The sequence below is a fragment of the Microplitis mediator genome, chromosome 4, assembly GCF_029852145.1.
Source record: "Microplitis mediator isolate UGA2020A chromosome 4, iyMicMedi2.1, whole genome shotgun sequence".
NCBI lineage: Eukaryota > Metazoa > Arthropoda > Insecta > Hymenoptera > Braconidae > Microplitis > Microplitis mediator.
The window spans coordinates 6,014,975-6,033,690 of record NC_079972.1 but is presented as its reverse complement, the minus strand read 5'-3'; the positions used below and the strand labels follow the sequence as shown (position 1 = coordinate 6,033,690).

General features: G+C 26.2%; 1 protein-coding gene across 5 annotated transcripts in view; it reads left to right on the top strand.

Annotated features, from left to right (window-relative positions):
• Nucleotides 1–14,586, top strand: part of LOC130666475 (nephrin-like) — a 178,988-nt gene extending 164,402 nt beyond the window's left edge. The window contains exons 8-18 of one of the 5 annotated variants that reach the window (XM_057467494.1): nucleotides 1,194–1,330; nucleotides 1,412–1,565; nucleotides 1,642–1,944; nucleotides 2,251–2,526; nucleotides 2,626–2,916; nucleotides 3,047–3,225; nucleotides 3,304–3,724; nucleotides 4,743–4,895; nucleotides 8,462–8,589; nucleotides 9,927–10,113; nucleotides 13,746–14,586. In XM_057467494.1, the coding sequence (XP_057323477.1) occupies nucleotides 1,194–1,330; nucleotides 1,412–1,565; nucleotides 1,642–1,944; nucleotides 2,251–2,526; nucleotides 2,626–2,916; nucleotides 3,047–3,225; nucleotides 3,304–3,724; nucleotides 4,743–4,895; nucleotides 8,462–8,589; nucleotides 9,927–10,113; nucleotides 13,746–14,176 (2,660 nt within the window). In that variant the 3' untranslated portion in view covers nucleotides 14,177–14,586. Of the gene's footprint in view, nucleotides 1–1,193; nucleotides 1,331–1,411; nucleotides 1,566–1,641; nucleotides 1,945–2,250; nucleotides 2,527–2,625; nucleotides 2,917–3,046; nucleotides 3,226–3,303; nucleotides 3,725–4,535; nucleotides 4,689–4,742; nucleotides 4,896–8,461; nucleotides 8,638–9,926; nucleotides 10,172–13,745 lie in introns of those variants that run through there. The other 4 variants (XM_057467495.1, XM_057467496.1, XM_057467497.1 and 1 more) reach the window with 4 other exon arrangements.
• The last annotated feature ends 4,130 nt before the right edge of the window (nucleotides 14,587–18,716 follow it).

Here is an 18,716-nt window from a genome sequence, read left to right as displayed (position 1 = left end):
TGTTATACTCAATGTTACTAGATGTATACAATCGTTTATGTACATGGAGAAATTATTCTGGTTTAAAATGTTATGGTGTCATAATAGAGCCGGTCCATGTTGGCCACCTGACGGAAATTTAAATAAACACACGCAAAAATTACTATGGCCATAGTAAAATTTACTATGGTTACAGTAATTTGTGATATAATGGTTGCAAATTTTATTACGGCCATAGTAATTTTTGCATGTGTTTATTTAAATTTCCGTAAGGTGGCCAACATGGCCCGACTTTACTATGACACCATAGCATTCCAAAAGAGAATAATTTCTCCGCGTAATGAATGCATGAAGAAAAACGCCGTTGAATATTTAGTTAGCGTCTCGCACTTGGAGTTATAAAAATAATTGTTTTTATTATTGTAAAAAAGATCGATATCGATTTGGCATTACGTTGCATCAATTAATTGAGATGAAGAAGGTTATAAATTTCCGCTGACGTTGCATTGGTCTAGACATGCGTATGCTGATTAATTAAATGCGCTTGTGCAGTTTAAAGATTTTAGCTAAAATTTGAAATGACGAAAAGATGGATAGATTCATTAGTCCTTCAAATGAAAATACATGCTAGTTAGTTAAAAGTTGAAAAAAAAATGAGGCCTGATTCCTTATTGATTATTTCAAAATTTACAGCTCGGTATTGGTTACCCAGAAACTTAAAGATATTCATATACTCATATAACAATAATTTTAAATTCTTGAGCAAGTCTGCTCTCAAGATCGATAGGTGCTAGTGTTGTTTTCTACGTATGTGTCTTGCTGCAGATACTTGTGGCCATATTTAAATTGCAAGCCTTACACAAGAAATTCGTGCCAGAGTATAACTCAATTCTGGAGGAAGATTATAGTTGAAAATAGTTGCCCATGGCTTACTCAATATCTGCACAAGGCCCAAAATTGACCTTGAGCCTTGAGCAGATCGTGACACGAAATATATTAGACGACTAATAAAAGAGAATGTGAACGTGTGTCGATTTTTCTTTTTATATTTTTAAAATTATATAATTATACAGTTATTACAATCGATAAATAAGAAAAGCTTTGGAAAAAAAAATAAAATTAAAAAAATATCAAATAAATTTAATAGTGATACTCGAGCAGTCACGTAAGGAGTGCAGGTTGCCAGTTATTATTATTAATTTTGTTCTTTGTAGATCCGCCAGCAAGTTTAATAATTTCTGGTTACGAAGAAAATACGGCTATTGATGCTGGTACTATATTAAAGTTACTTTGCGTTGCAACTGCTGGTAATCCTCTTGCCAATGTTACTTGGTATAAAAATGATAAAGAGGTAAATTTATAATTGCCGTAATAAATTTTTAGATTAATAATTTTATTTAACTTATTTACTAATAATAATTAAAATAAACAGATAAAAGGAACAGTTTACACAAGAGATCATGCAGTATCAAATGAATTAGAAATTCTTATAAACGCGTCGGATAATAATGCGCACATAAGATGTGATGCCGTTAACTCGGCTACAACTATTCCAATGAGTAAAAAATTTATTTTAAAAGTTCACTGTAAGTATTTAAAGATATTTATTAACCATTAAATTGTATAATTACTTAATTAATTAATTAACTTTTGTTAAAATAGTCCCACCGGCGCAAGTAAAAATAACACGAGTACCCGAGGAATTTAGTGCCGGTGCAGTAGGTAAATTAATATGCGAATCAAGCGCGAGTAATCCACCCGCAGAAATGTCATGGTGGAAATCAGGAATAGCTGTTGAGGGAACTAAAAATACAACACGCGTGGGACTTCACGGTGGATTTGTATCAACTGTCGAGCTTCAGCTACAATTGACTGAGGATATGAATGAAGAAGTATACACTTGTCAAGCTCGTAATGCTGAAATGGAACGAACAACACATGACGCAACTGCACTTAATGTTTTATGTAATTTATTTTTATAATCATTTTTAATGATATTAGTTACACTGTAAAAAATTTTGTGAATAAACGGGGATTAAATGCGGAGTGAATCCGAGGTGAATGCGAATTTAAATAAAATTCACATCACTCTAAAATCATTTCGCTGAAAAAAAAACTTCGTATGCGGAGTGATTTTATTTTAAAACTCCGGAACTCTGAGTGACAGAGTGAATTCGCATTTAAATAAAATCCGTACTCACTGCCGATTTTTTACAGTATATTAATTAAAATTAATGATATATTATTTAATTATTCATTATGTATAAACAGTTAAACCAATATTTACATCAATGGATCCAAACGAATTAGTGGGAATGGAAGGTGAGCCTTACGTAATATCTGTAACAGCAAAAGGTAATCCAAGTACACTTAATTTCACGTGGATACGTGATGGTTTGCCATTGAGTCGTGACAGCTCACGAATAAAAGCACGTGACTCGACATTAAACATCACACGTTTACACCGTAATGACGCGGGTACTTATATATGTCAAGCAACAAATAAACAAGGATCATCATTTTATCAATTAAATTTAACTATTCAATGTAAGTTAATAAAATAATAAAAATAGTATTTAATAATCGATATAAAAAAAAAAATAAAAAAAGTAACCAGTAGTAATAATAATTTAATGGACTATGTAGACGCGGCTGAAATCAAACGGACATCCGAATCCGGAGTAGTGTATACGCCAGATACGGAGGCTAAATTATTTTGCGAATTGGATGGCAGTCCCATTGGTGATGAATATGTAACGTGGTACAAAGTTGGCTCGAGTTCGGAACTATCTAGTCGTTATTCGACCTCCTTTGCAAACAAAACATCCTTCCTGCATATCAGCAATCCAAGTGAAGAAGACGTTGGAGAATATCGTTGCAATGTTAACAATGGAATTGGAAATGTCACATCTAAACCTATTCTATTCATCACTAATTGTATGTTTAATTCTAATTTATATTATTTTCATTAAATAAATTTTAAATTAGCCTTATTTTTAATTAAACATAAATTCTACTTATTTATTTATATATAAATTGTTTTTATTTTTTTTTCATTTTATTTCAGTTGAACCACAAATTACTAATACACATTTAACAAGAAAAGCTGCTGCTAATGTTGGGTCAGACGTTAAATTATACTGCCGAGCACGTGGATCACCTTTACCTAAGTTTATCTGGACATTTGGTGATAAAACGTTATCTCCAAATGTTACTACAGATAAATATAAAATTACACGTAAAGAGGTAAATAAAATAAAAATAAAAATAAATTAACAAAAATATTTTAAATATCTTCAACAAAAAATAATTTTTATTTTTAAGTTATCAAAACTTGAAGCTCAATCAACACTATCCATAGTACGTGTAACCCAACGTGATTATGGAAAATACAATTGTCGTGCATTTAATTCAATGGGTCAAATAACAGACGTCGTACATCTCGATGTAACTTCGCCGCCTGACAAACCGACAGACCTTCAAGTGTCAAATGTAACTCACGACAGTGTGACATTAATATGGAAAAAAGGTTTCGATGGTGGTCTACCGACTTCCTATCGCATTCGCTGGCGACAAGCACTTGATTATCAAGACAATTATTATTACCTTGACATACCACCAGGACAATACACCGCAACTATCGGCGGACTAACTTTGGGAACTTACTACGTCTTTAGTATAATGGCGCGAAATATTAAAGGCGAGAGTCCATTCTTGCCTGATCTTGTTAAAGTTCAAACTCTCCGTAAGTATTTTAATATATATTTTAAGTAATAATAATAAATACAATAAATCCATAAACAAACAAACCAACAAATAAATATAAAACAACTTCATTGCTATCCAATCATACATCTAATCATTCATTTCAATCATTAAGTCGCTAAATAATATTATTATTATTAAGTGCTATTTAAATTATAACTTTTAGTTAAAATACATTCTTTGCATGGGAAAGCTTATACATAAATTATGGGGCTAATAAATTCATTGACGGTTAATAAAATAAATAGATAATTAAAGTAAATATTGCCCAGTAGTAATTTATAACTATCGTATTGTAGCAAAGAAAAAAAATTATAATTAGTTATTTAAATTGCGGCATGCAATTTTCATGTTCAACGAACGTAATATTTAAATTATGAAATTTTGCATGCCCAAATTATAATTAATAATCATTTAAATAATAATATAATAATTATTATTTGAAAAATCTGCATTTATACAATTAAAAAAAATTTTTTTTTTGTTTATAAAAAAATAATGTTGAATAAATATCAATTTTTTGAAAACAGATAAAAAAAAATTTTTTTTTAATTGCAAATTAAATGGTATTTGCGTTTTAAGTAATTTTAAGTAGTACAAGTAAATAATATGACGGCCTTAGTAGTATTGCGTGTGAGAAAATTAAAAAAATATTTGCGGATAAAAAAAAATGTAGAGTAACTAAAAACGCAATTGAAGTAGATTGATTAAATGATACATAAACGTAACTAACGAAACGGCCAGGTGCATGAGTAACATCCGGGTGACGGGGTTAATGGCTTGGGTTACAGGGGAAGCGCCACCGACAGAGTTGACCGCCAGTGAGATTAACTCCTCCTACACCATCGTCATAATCATCGTTGCATCCGCCTGTGCTTGTCTACTCATTGCTACACCCATACTCTATGCCACACTTAAGTCAAAAAAGAAGATACATCGCTCTGGTAAATATTTATTTATTTGAATTTTATTTTTTTTTATCTCCACTACAACACAAGGACTCGATAAAAGCCATAGCCAGCAGGATTTATTGGAGAAAAGTGATTTTCCGATGAATTATATCTATACAGTTGCCGCAACCTCCATCATCTTTTTTATTATTAATCTATTCATCATGTTATGGTACATTGTACGAAAGAGAAATAAGGCCCGTAAGTTTTGAAAATTAAATCCAGTTTATTTTATTTTATTTTTTTTTAAATTAATTATATTTGTTTACAAAGTTTGTGCCGTGACAGTTATATTGAAATTACGTTTCTAAGATTTATTATTTATGCTGATGAATAATTTTATAAAAATTCACCAGCGGACATAAGTAAGAGTATAAAAAAAAACCTTTTCATAATTAAATTTAACACTAATGAACAAACTTGTAAGAAGTACAGTTCGTGCTTGTGAAAGGTTTGTTAATTTAAATATATATTTGAACGTGTCAGTTGAAATTATTTCTTTTTAATTTAAAAATTTTTATTACTTATATAAAAATTTTAATGAAACCAAATATTATCTTTCATTGTATCGACATATAAAAGTTCAATGTATATGGAAATAATTATAAATATTTTTTTTTTGTTAAGTTCATTGAACCCCTTGTCTTCTATTACAATTATAAATAATGGATTAATATGCTATCACCTTTTTTTATTACTATCCATCGACTAAATTATTATCTAATTTTGCATAAATAATTGAAAAATGAAGCTACAGTATTCAAATTTATTCCAATGAACTTAACACATCACTTCTGTAATTTATTTAAAAAAAAAAATTTATCAAGTTTATAAATATTGATTATGGTTAAAAGAAGCGAAAAAGTTTTATTTTGTTATTCAAAAGAGAGCAAGTGATACATAACGCAGAAACAGAGGCGAATAAGTTTATCTATACTTATAAAACAAAAAGGTTTTTTTTTTTTTCCTATAACAGTCGTCACTTAAAAACTACAAAACTTTTCGACATACAATTTTTTATACTTAAGGCAACGTAGCTTAGGAAGGTTTCAACGTACTTGCAATATTTAATCCAAATCCATCTCTTTTTTATTTTTAATTTTATTTTTATATATTCATTGCGCGTTAACAAAAATAAAATATACTTTTGTTAATTTTTTTTAAACTGTTAAAAAAATAATTTATATTTTTACTAAGCCAACATTATTTACTTTTTTAACTAAACGTCAATGCAAAGTACCCATTGTTATTTTAAAAAATTGAACAAAGTATTAATATTGGATAATCTACATATCGTTAAAACGCGAAAATAGATGGAAGATGAAATTTAAATACTGAATGAATTTACGCTATTTATCAATCCCAAAACGGAGCATATCAAAATTGTTCATTGAAATTTTCATTGGGTTCTATTCGATAGTCATCCGGTTTATTTGCTTCTATACTAATAAATAAGAAGGCGCATAACTCTTGTGAAGAAAATTTGTTCCAAAAATGTTCCAAAGTGAACTTCCAAAATTGAAACAATTTTAAACTTATAGTTGAACATTTTTGGAACTTTTAAATAATTAGAAGTGTGAAAAATTATCAACTAGTGTGCGTTCTTCTTGAGGGTTTTTTTTTTATTTTTGAAGCGGAATTGATTTGAATTGACAATTTTGTGAATTCATAATAAGTTCATGATTAGTTCCAATTATTTGTTTATTGGACTATTTTTGAACAAGTCAAAAAGTGACAAAAAATTAACGTTCCCAAAAAGAACTAATAAAAGTAAAAAAATGTTCATAAATATTTTTATTTTTTTCTTGCCTCATATCTAAATAATTCTGGTTAGAATCGTAAATCTTCATAATTCCCAATTAATTCCTATTTTTTCTGACGTTTTTCAAACCCAAAAAATTTTCAAATCAAATTATTTTTGCATTAAAAAAAAAAACGCACAGGAAAAGCTCTTACCAGTTAGAAATTGTGTTCACTTTCTAATTTTTTCAGTTTCAAAAATTTTCAAATTAAAGTTCAGAACTATCTCAATTTTGGAAGTTCACTATCGTGTACGTTTTTGGAAAATTTTTTGAACGAATTTTTTTTAGACGAAAAACTATAAAATATTTGTTGCAAAAATTGATAGCATAAGATGAAGAAGATCGATAGTTCTATCAAACAATAAATAGTTTATTTGAGCTTTTTTTTTTCAATAACTTTTAAGGGGATACGCTACCGGACCTCTTTCTCACACTCAGAAAAATAAATGGGACTATCTTTGTTGCACTCGTTGAGTAAATGAGAATTTTAAAACAATTTTTCTCGGAGACGAATTAGAATTTTTGAAAATACGAAATTTCTAGCCCTCTGTTAAGGTTTTAAAAAACGCTAAAGACTCTCTATTTTAGGTTTCTAGTGTTTGTCCGTAAATTAAATTGAATTGGAAATCGGTTACCGTTACCCCTTAAATGTAAATTACGAAGTTTTTAATTAAAAAAATCTTTTTTTTTTTTTAATTTTATTAACGCCCATAGTGAAGTGGACGAGGGTATTGCAAGTATACAATAAAAATAAAATTTTAAAAGTATAATTTTTAAGAAGAAAATCAATATTAAATGCAAACTTGAACAAGCTTTAAAATCTAAAGGTATTGTATCGAAACGTTTCATAGGTTTTATATAAATTTTGTTTTTAAAAATAAACATCCTTTCTTATATTACGTAACAACCAGTATTAAATATGTTATTTGAATTTTTGTATTCGAACTATGATATAGACTAAAGTCTGTAATCCTTTGATAAAAAATACTGAATAATGGTTTTATATCTGTAGAAGAATCATCGAAAATTCAAAAGGCTATAGCTCCAGTCAGAATAATCGATTGAGATATAAAAATTCATGATAAAACTTTAAATCTCTCCTCTAAGGTGATTCGGAAAATTTATAACTCGTAATATTTAAAAAAAAATCACGAATCAAATAACGATATAAAAAAAGTCTTAAATTTTTTATTGCATTTTATTTCTTACCTACAATTTATAAGTAAAAAATCTGATGTGCTACAAAAATAGGTTTTTTAAAACTCTTAGTTTCACTTCAATAATAAATTCATAAACTTTTTATAATTTTTTTTAACTATAATACTATTTAGTAGATAATTTATTTTTTACTTCAACATTTAATTGAACGCCAATGAATTGATGCAGAGAAATTGAAAATGAAAAACTTGAAGCTTACGAAATAAGCTTTTAAATTAATTTATCGAATTACATTGAAAGAAAATGTTGGTAACTTACAAAGAGACATAAAAATCGATTTAAGTCATCATTAAATTGGACTTAAAATTATTTTTAAAAGGCTTTACAAAGTACACACTTTGAATTTTTAATTTTATTTTTAAGAGTTAATTAGAAATTCCCTTATTATACTGGAAGAAATAATCATCAAATAAAAATATAAATATATTAAAATTATTAAAAAAGTAATAGTTTATAAATAAAATCAATATTTTTTTTTTTTTTACTGTACAAAGACGTAATTTTAATGAATGGCACTGAAAAACTTTTAATTTGTAAGCTCGTGTAATCAAAAAAGAATAATCATGTAAATTAGTAAAGGTAAAAATTATTTTCTTAATTAAAATTATACATTTTTAAGTTGAACATAAGAAAATATTCTGGAATATAACTAAAAAAATATATAAAGCTAAAAGTAATATTATTAGTAATTAAATTTCTAATTAAATGGTGAATAATTATTAATTACTGTATTATATTTCTGTATAGATATCAACAAATCCCAAACAGCGGACATGTATGCACCTTCAACCGTGAATGGGGACACGATGACAGGGGAATTGAGTTCAGTCTCGGACGAGAAGAGCGACGTTAATTTCGACGCTAATGATTACGTGGTCAGTGCGATCAGTCAGTATGTTCTTAGTAACAAGTAATTACGGAGGGTAGGTCTGAGTTCTGTTAACACTTTTTTTTTTTTCTATCATTTACTCTTTTTAATATTTTTTAAAAATTAATTTTCTTCTCTAAACTCAATCTTGATTTTTATTTTATTTTTTTTCCGTTGGCTCTTCATTCATTTATTCATTTAATACCTATATAATTTACTTCTTCATTAAATATATTTATTATTTAAATTGGTTTATACGCTTTTAATTTTCTTTCTCATCAGATCAGGTCTATCTCCAATAAACTGGGGGGTTGTAATTAATTAATCATGCTCCAATGTGCATGGCCCGAGTAATTGCAATGCTAATGAACTTAGAATACCGTAATATTAATTACTAATAATAAATTATAGATGTAATTAATTAATTAACCATAGTTATAATAATAATTTATTTATAAATAATAATATCCATTAGTTATTTAAATTTAAACAGAAGGTTCTAGACTAGACAGCGAAAAATTTTTAATTTTATTCGAGAAATTGGTCAATAATAATTATAACAAAACTCATTAAAAAGTATAATACTAAATATCAGTTATTCGTATCAAATTAAATAATAATATTTAATTCGAAATTTAAATCGAAAAATTTTAATTATTCAAAAGTTTTTGAATTATTTAAATAAAATTCGAATTATTATTAAAAATTTTTTATAAATTATTATATGTGAGTTTAAATGAAATATTTGATGTTCACATCGAATATTCAAATTTGAACTAAATAATTTCTAATTTTTAAATAATTAAAAAATTTACGAATAATTTAAAAACTAGCGAATCACTTGATACCACGAGTTTTTCGATTAAAATTTCGAGTCGCATATTATTATTTGACTCAAACATTATACGCGCACCTTTTCATAATAAATAAAAGTATTCAAAGAACAATTTTTTAGATAAACTTTAATTATTTGAAAGATAGCATTCCCCTTATTAAAAAAAAAAAAAAAGTTTTAGTCGTTATCGTGAAAATATTTAAGTAAATCGATTATAAAGTTTTTCTTTTATTTGCCTCACCTGTTGTTACCCAAAGTTTATACAATAAATAATAATTTTCTATTTATGAATCTACGGGCAATAAATCAAGAAAATTTAATTAAGTTATTTTTGGCCAATTCCAGGAAAAAAATCACGATAAATAAATTTTTTGTTGACACTTTTAATCTAAAACCTTCTTCGAAATTAAAATTAAGTATAAATAATAGTTTTAATATAATATATAGTTAGTTATATAATGAAAATAAATAAATATTTTTTACGTGTAATTTATTGTGATTGAAAATAGGATGAGGGGAGAAAAACTGCAGCTAGTACATATTTAATAGATCAAAGTATACAAGATTTTAATAAGGGCGGTTTGGAGATGCAAGTACACCATCAAGGTACCCTCGGTAGACGAATCAATCATATGCCAAGTGTGATGCCATTAGATTCACCACCACAACGAACTACTGCCAGTGGGACACTCTCTGGTGGGTCAACTACTACATGTCAACTAACAACTGCTACTCGTCTTGAGGCTCTCAATAGGTGCAAAAACCTCTCAAGTTTATTGCTCTTGATTGATGTAATCCCATTTAATTATTGCTGGCCAGACTATTATTATAAATATATTTTTCTACCAGCTTATTTATTTTCGTAATTATCAATAACTTTTATTATTATGCAAAAGTACAATCTCACTCATTTCTAACTTTCAAAAATCGAAAAATCAATATTAAATTTTTTTTATTTTTATTATTTAGTCGTGTTAATACTTTCTTTTTAAAAATTTTTCATTCTTCTGAGCGGAATATTAAAAAAAAAAAATTAACACATTTTAAAATATATTTAAAATCTTTTACCCATGAATTTTACAAAAAATAGACAAAATTTATGATTCAATCGATTAATTTTTTTTTAGAGAACAATGTCACGACCGTGAAATAAAATATTTTCAAAAAAAAATTTTACACTTGAATTTTTCAATTTTTTAGTAACAAAAATAAATGAGACCATACTTCTGTATAATGCTATAATTTTTATAAATTTAAAATTTAAAAAAAAATTTTTATTTTTATAGTAATTTATTTTGCGCACAAGTATTATTTTTTAAATTATTCACAATAAATCTACTACACGCCAAATGCATCTCTGGCTTTAAATTGCCATTGTAAATTGAAATTAAAAAAAAAAAAAACATTTTTTTTATGCATGATTTTCAATAATGTAGATTTTATTTATATTACATTTATTAATATTTTCATTCGTTCATCAAGCTTCACTTTAAAAAAAGTCTGGTCAGCCATCATCCCTTTGACTGCCTATCATTTGATGTTGATTTAAATCCTTAAAAGAAAAAAAAATTAAATTTTCATGAGCAATCATCTACATATTTATATGTTCATATATAACAGAATCAAAACGAAAAAAAAAAAAGAAAAAATGAACATACTCCTCAATCAACTTCATCATTAATTCATTTAATTCTGGCATGAATTACTTGATCAGCTGCTTGATTGATTACAGTTTACAAAACACTGACGCAAAGAAGGATAAAAAAAAATAATTAAATAATAATGATGATGAAAACATCATGAGGCACGCAAAGCTAACAATACACTTGCGAGGTTTTTGTTTTTTGCATGCATATTTAAATAATTTTATTATTAATTATTAATATATAGAGATTAATCTTTGGCATATATTGCCATTGTTTGTTTAATTTTTAATAATTATAAGTTAGCATTAACCCAATTTTTTTTTTTTTTTAATGAAAATAAGTTAATTTATGGTGACAATTATTCATTTTTTGATAATGAATATGTAGTAAGCTCGTTAAAATTATAATAGCATTAAATTCTTTGGTATTGATAAAACTTAAGCCGATTAGTCGCAAGTTTTTTTTTATACATTTAAATCGTAGTGACAGTTATTTATAAAAAAAAACATATATATATATATATATATATATATGTATTTTATGTGGAATTTAATCAATTATTTATTGATTTAAAGTTAATAATTTATTGTTATTTACACGGAGATAAATTTTAAAAAACGGGTGCTATATTTTATGATCATAATATTTTTATTTTCTCATAATGGATGGGAACAATATTTTCAAAGTACCTATTATATAAAAAATATTTATATAAAGTCGGTACGGGAATTATTACGATATATTATGGCTGTCATTCCCATTCATCACGTTACAGATGCTATAAGGGAGCATACAAATTTTTTTTTTGCTAACCGACTCAAAATTTATCGTAATTCATAGATCTATTGAAATAAATTTTTTTTTTTACTGTTCGATACATTTTTGTTTTAAAAAATAGAAAATAACAAATAAAAAAAACTCCAATTCATTTGAATTTAAACTAATTTTTTTTATACGTTCTTATGGTACATAAATATAATAAAAAATATAACTTATTAAAAATTTGTAGATCAAAACTTAGAAATTCCAATCAATAAATTTTTTTTTTTTTTATTTTATATTATTTTGAAACAAAAATGTATGGAGTAGTCAAAATAAAAAAGAACAAAAAGAAATCGCTAGAAATTTAAATTGATCAAAAATGATTTTTTTCCTTCAATTACGAAAATATATCGATCAGTCGAAAACAAATTTTAATCCTATCACGTTACAAGTTCCATGAGAGCACATATTCTAGCATAGGATCAATTGAGTTATTTCATCTAGAAATATAAAATTGAAAAAATACAAATTTTATTTTTTTTTTATGCGCTCTCTTGGTTCCCGGGGTAGGTACCGGAAGCTATAATATAAAAGCGTATAAAAAAAATTCTTGAATCTGTTTTTTTTTAATTTAGAAAAAAAGAACTAGAAAAAAATTTAAAAAAAAATCTTTCTTTTTTAAATCAATGGATTTTTTTTAGCCGTTTAAAAATGACTAAGTACAAATTTAATACGTTTTGGATTTTTTCTATACTCTCTTATGGCACCTGCAACGCTCTTATATTTTCCAATCAACACACTATCAAAAATTTGCGAAGTGAACGCGGAATAAATCCGCAGTGAATGCGGAGTGATTGCGGAGCAGATGACTGTTTATTTATTTAATTCTCTCGGAGTGAAATTCACTCCGGAGGGGGGTTTATTTTAATACCAAAACTCCGAATCAGACTGAATGTGGATTGAAATAAAATCCAGATTCCTCTGAAATCACTCCGCTGAACAAACTTTCTATTTATTCCTTATGTGGAGTGATTTTTTTAAAATCTCCGGATTTCCGAGTGACAGAGTGAATTCAGTTTGAAATAAAATCCGTACACGGAAAAAAATTAATCGTGAATGCAACATAATGCAGTCTTGGTAAATAAACATGATGAAATCATGTTGCATTCACATGATTTGTCATGTTTCGGTTACATGATAGTCATGTTGCGGTAACATGAGAAAATCATGTTGCATTCACATGATTTTTCATGTTTCGGCTACATGATAATCATGTTGCGGTAACATGAGAAAATCATGTGAATGCAACATGATTTGTCATGTTTCGGCTACATGACAATATGTGGCAGCAACATGATTATCATGTGAATGCCACATGATTTTCTCATGTTACCGCAACATGATTATCATGTAGCCGAAACATGACAAATTATGTGAATGCAACATGATTTTATCATGTTCATTTACCAAGACTGCATCATGTTGCATTTACCATTAATTTTTTTCCGTGTAATCACTCCAAATTCACTTCCGATTTTTTACAGTGCAGAAGGTCCTATAACTATGTAAATCCTCTTATAGTATCTATAACGCGAATCAACAATATATTGATTTTATTCCCATATAATAAAAAGTCAAAAATCCTATGTCATTAAGGAAACCTTTCTCATAATTCAATAACTGATTTGACGTATGAGCTGTTTTCATAATAATTAAATTTTTTTCTTAAAGAATACAGGATTATATTCCATAATCCCAAGTAACTAATCTTATGATTATAAACGGGCTGTTTTTCCCATAATTATATGGAAGCCATAGCTATAATTTTCTCTCTGCATAAAAAAAAGAAAAAAAATGGGTTGATTTAATGAAATTATAAGAAATGTAATAATAAAAAAAAAAAAATAATAATTTTTACAGTTTCGAAATCGAGTTACATCGGGAATCCCAGTCCAGCCCCACCCAGCGACGTAAATTTCTACAGTGTGGAGATGGACAGTGGCCGTTATATGGGTTATGAAACGAACCCTAGCCCGGTCCCGGTATTGAACGAACCCGGACCAGGCGCTTATTATCCGTCCCTTGGCAGCGGGCATCACCACGTTGGTGCGTTACACACAGCAACGAATACTGGGACACTGACGAGGAATCGTACACTTCCACGTCCTGTACCCCCGCCCGACGTCACTGTAATGACTGCAGGAACAAAATCACCCCAACCCCCATCAGTGCCGCCTCCGCCAATTACATTTGCACGTGCGGGCCCCATCCCCGTACATTCCCACGGACATCCGTTGTCAACTTTCACCTCGACACCCAATTACTCCGACATTGATGGACATCTTGTCTGAGATTCATCCGTCGTCTCGGACGTCCGCATCGGTTATTATCATCATCATCACCATCATCATCTTGCACCCTCACCGACGCCGAACTCCGAGACGCGAACACACTCTGAACGGGTAACACGACTCTAATTTTTATTTAATGGTAATAATAATAATAATAACAACAACAACAAAAACTAAATAAACAGTGAACTTAACTATAATATTATTAATAAGCTGAGTGAGTGTGACATACTTTTAAAAACAGTGCAACTAGTGGTATGGATAATGGATATCAATTTTCATCAATAGAAACAATCTCTTTCATAAATTTAATAATTAAATATGTATATATAAAGATAAACCTCGAACGGCTGATACAATGCGGCTCGGATGAATTTCTTAAATTTATTAACGTCCATTTTTTTTTTTTTTCACACGAAAATACAATCCACTTATAGTGTAGTAATTCGTGACGTATGAAAAAATGCCGAGTACCCACTAACTATTATTATTATTATTATTGTTAGTTAGTAAGGACAATTTACTAAAATAAATTTTTGGGAAATATTTGTTGACTTTACGGCTTGAATTGTGTTGCAGCAAATAAAGTTTCTTTCACTGCCGCACTTACAGTCAATACATATGTATGTATATATATTTAAATATTAGTTACAGTGGGATTTATTTAAAATGGTTTTACAAGGATATTTATTCTTTATCCTCGACCTCTCATCAAGTCTGATAGTATAAATAAATATATACCTATATATATTTATATACGAATGTCCTACAGTAAATTAATTACATATTGCTTTCCTCGGTACGTTCATGTGCTTATTCACCAACTGCCAGGAAACACAACAAAAAAAAAAAGCATTTGTTTTTTTTCATACTTTTTAAGTTTACGATGTCGTTAAATAAAATTGATAGTTACGTACAGATGGAATTATTTTAAAAATCTCTGCACGGTGATATTTTTTATTTAATTATAGTTTTTTTTCCATTTCATAAAAGACATTAATTTTAAAAAATATTATAGATATAATTAATTTATTAATTTACAATATGATTATGAAATAGATTATTATTTTTTTTTTTTTCGTCAACAAGAGTGGGTACCATTTGGCTTAAAAAAATTTTTTTAATTGATTTTATTTTAACGTATCATTAATTGGTTTGTGTAAATATATAAAAAGTAAATCGTCATTGATCTTTCATTTATAGATGATTATTAAATGATAAAAAAATAGTTTATAATTAAATAAAATGACACGTGAAAAATAAATGGATCATATGAGGGTCTCTTATTTATTTAAAAATATGCTATTATTGATAAATAAATAAATAAATGATAAAATAATTGAAAAATAAAACGTTGAAATGGTCTGGAATATTTGCTAAGGCATTGAAAAGTACATTTTATAAATAAAATGTATGTTTAAAATTTATTCGCGTTATATTTGAACGAAAAAAAAAAAAAATTAAAAATCAATACGTGTTTTTGTTTATTGAAAAATAAAATAAATATAAAAAAAGCCTAAATATTAATTACTCAGCGTATATATTTTTGAAAAAATAATTAAATTTGTTCTGAAATTTGATAAGTTACGTTTATTAATATTTAATACTTCTATTGCATAAAATACACTATTTTAAATTAATTAATATTTGAAATTTTCATTAATAATAATTATAAATTTTATTTATTAATTATAAATTAGTAAAATATTTAAATTGTTGGTTAATTAATAATAAAAATAGTAAAATTTTTAAAACAAAATTAAATAAATTTATTTGAAAAAAAATTTTTTGATTAATTAATTAGAGTTTTAATTAAATAGTGTATTTTAAGCACAAAGTATTTTTTAAAAATTTTATAAAGATTTAAAAAAAAGATATTTAATTAGCATACGCCAATTGTTATTTAATTATTGCAATTATTTGTTACAGTAGATACACAGGCTTAAGTATAATTATTATTATTATTATTGAAGAAAAAAATAAATAAAAACGTGTATTGTTATGCTGTTGTGTGTGGAGCCGCACTGATCGGCTTAGACTGATAAAAAAACTCATAAAATCCTTAAAAAAAATAAATAATAATAATTAAACAAATAAATAATAAAATAAAATAAAATAAAAACATTCACGTATGCTCAATTAGAGAACATGTTCGCGCATAATTAAGAGTTCTATTTACATATACATGTTTTATATTTGTAATTGATAAAAAAAAAATAATAATAATAATTAAAAATAAAAATCGTCTATACTTAATACTTAATTAATTATTATATAAAAAAAAATATTAAATTAAAATCCCTAATAGCGTGAAAGGTAAAGAGGATAATAAAGTTGATAGATTGTGTAATCTCCAAAGTATTTGCTCATCAAAGTGCTAGACATGTTAATAATTTAAAAAAAAAAAAACATATATATATATATATAAAATAATTTAAAATATAAAACGGACCGATATTCGTCCAAAATGGTACCTTGGAGATGGACAAACCACCATCTGAATGTCACGATATTTAAAAAATATTTTAAATTTATTATTATTATTATTGATTATTATTAATCATTATTCCGTTGATCATTGTAAGGTATAGTCAATCCTAATTATACAATCATTAAGGTATGAAAATAAAATATAAATAAATAATTAGAAATTAATTATAATTAAGTTTAAAAGTAATTAAATGTTTTAATGTATGTAAATAGTGTAAATATATTTGAACAAAAAAAAAGGTTAGATAGATATGAAAATTAATTGAAAATAAAAATAACGAATTATATCAAGGCTAACAGAATTAAAGAGAGTGAAAGAAATATTATTTAAAAGAAAAATATGTATAAATGATGGAGCTTTTGTAATAGAATATCCGTATCTTTGTAATATTCATTTGTTGTTTTTTTTTATACTAAGTATCTGTAACTTTAAGCAAATAATTGTAGAATACAAATTCTTTTTTCACACAAATTTTTCTTAATTTTTTTTCTTTTTTTTTACAAATAAATATTTTTTTATTTACACTAGAATTTTTTACAATAATATTTTTCACCATAAACAATCACAAAAATATAATTAATGCAATTTTTTACTGCATATTAATATTTAGATAAATAAAAAAAAAAAATTTACTAAAATTATTAACATTCTTTTTTTTTGGAAATTTTTATTTGACACATACCTCTTTTGTGGTATGTTGCTTCCATTTATGTGCCAACAACAAAAATAAACAAAAAGAAAAAACAACAAGAATAACTTTTTTTTATTTCGATGAATGTAAAGTTGAATGAAAAAAAAAAAAATAAAAAAACTAAATAAATATTCATTACTTAATAAACATTACGATGATAAATATAAATAAAAAGTGAATTAAATGTTAAGTGTAATGAGCTAAAGATATTAATAAAAGATCACTTATATAGGAGCAATCATTAATGTTTTTGAGTCCAATGTACACACGTTAAAAAAAAAGGTTTCTCCATTATAAATAACAACGTATCGTAAAAAAATAATTTAATACTCTTTGTCATCAGCATAAATGTTACTGTAATAAAATTGTCTATTATAATAATGAATTTATTTATTTAAGTAATGAAGTAATTTAACATAATAATTAAATAACGATTTTTTTAAGACTCAATTAATATATATCTATTTAACAGATGGTACTATTATTTATTATTACAATAGACAATTTTTTTACAGATTGTATTATTAATAATTAAATTAATTAATTAATAAATAATTGTAAATATATATAGTATTTTTACATTCTAATTCTAAATTCCATTTCCGATTCTAAATGGTACATTACTCTGTGTGCTTCGCCTGTCATCTCTGTATCACTCGACAATCTCTCTGCAATCTCATAATCGCAATCAATTTTTTTTTTATATTTACAAAAAAACGAACAAACTTATACTAAAATGAAAGACAAATTATTATTGATGTATAAATATATATTAATTTGTTTATTGATTTGATATTAATTTTAAAAAATATTTTTAAGTTACTGCCAAATTATTCCTGCCTTTTATAATAAAAAAAAAAAAAAAAAGAAAAAAAACAAGAGTGAAGTCAACGAGTTTCGCTAATTTTAAACATATTAATAGATCAATTATCTTAAAAAAAATTTTATAATAAAATTTAATTGCGTATGTGTGTTGTCGATAAAAATATAAATATAAATATATAAAATAAATAAAATAAAAATAAATTAAATTCAGCTCAATAATTTTTATTATTTATATTATAATTGTTTCTTTAGTATTTCTTTATTTAACGTATGGAGACAGAGTGAAGCTCAGCAGACTAGTCCTTAATTTAAAACCAAAGTAATGAGAAATAAAAACGAATGTAGTGATGTAAGAATCTCCATCGTATTGTACTGCATTTAAACAGTTCGGCATGGCAGGTGTTACCCCACTTCCATGTCCAGCGATCATCAAAATGATCGTTGCCGAACTTATTTATTCTCCAACCCATCGTATTGTACACTTAAGTGTCTAAAACCAAGATAAGTATGTTTAAATGAAATGAAAATAAATA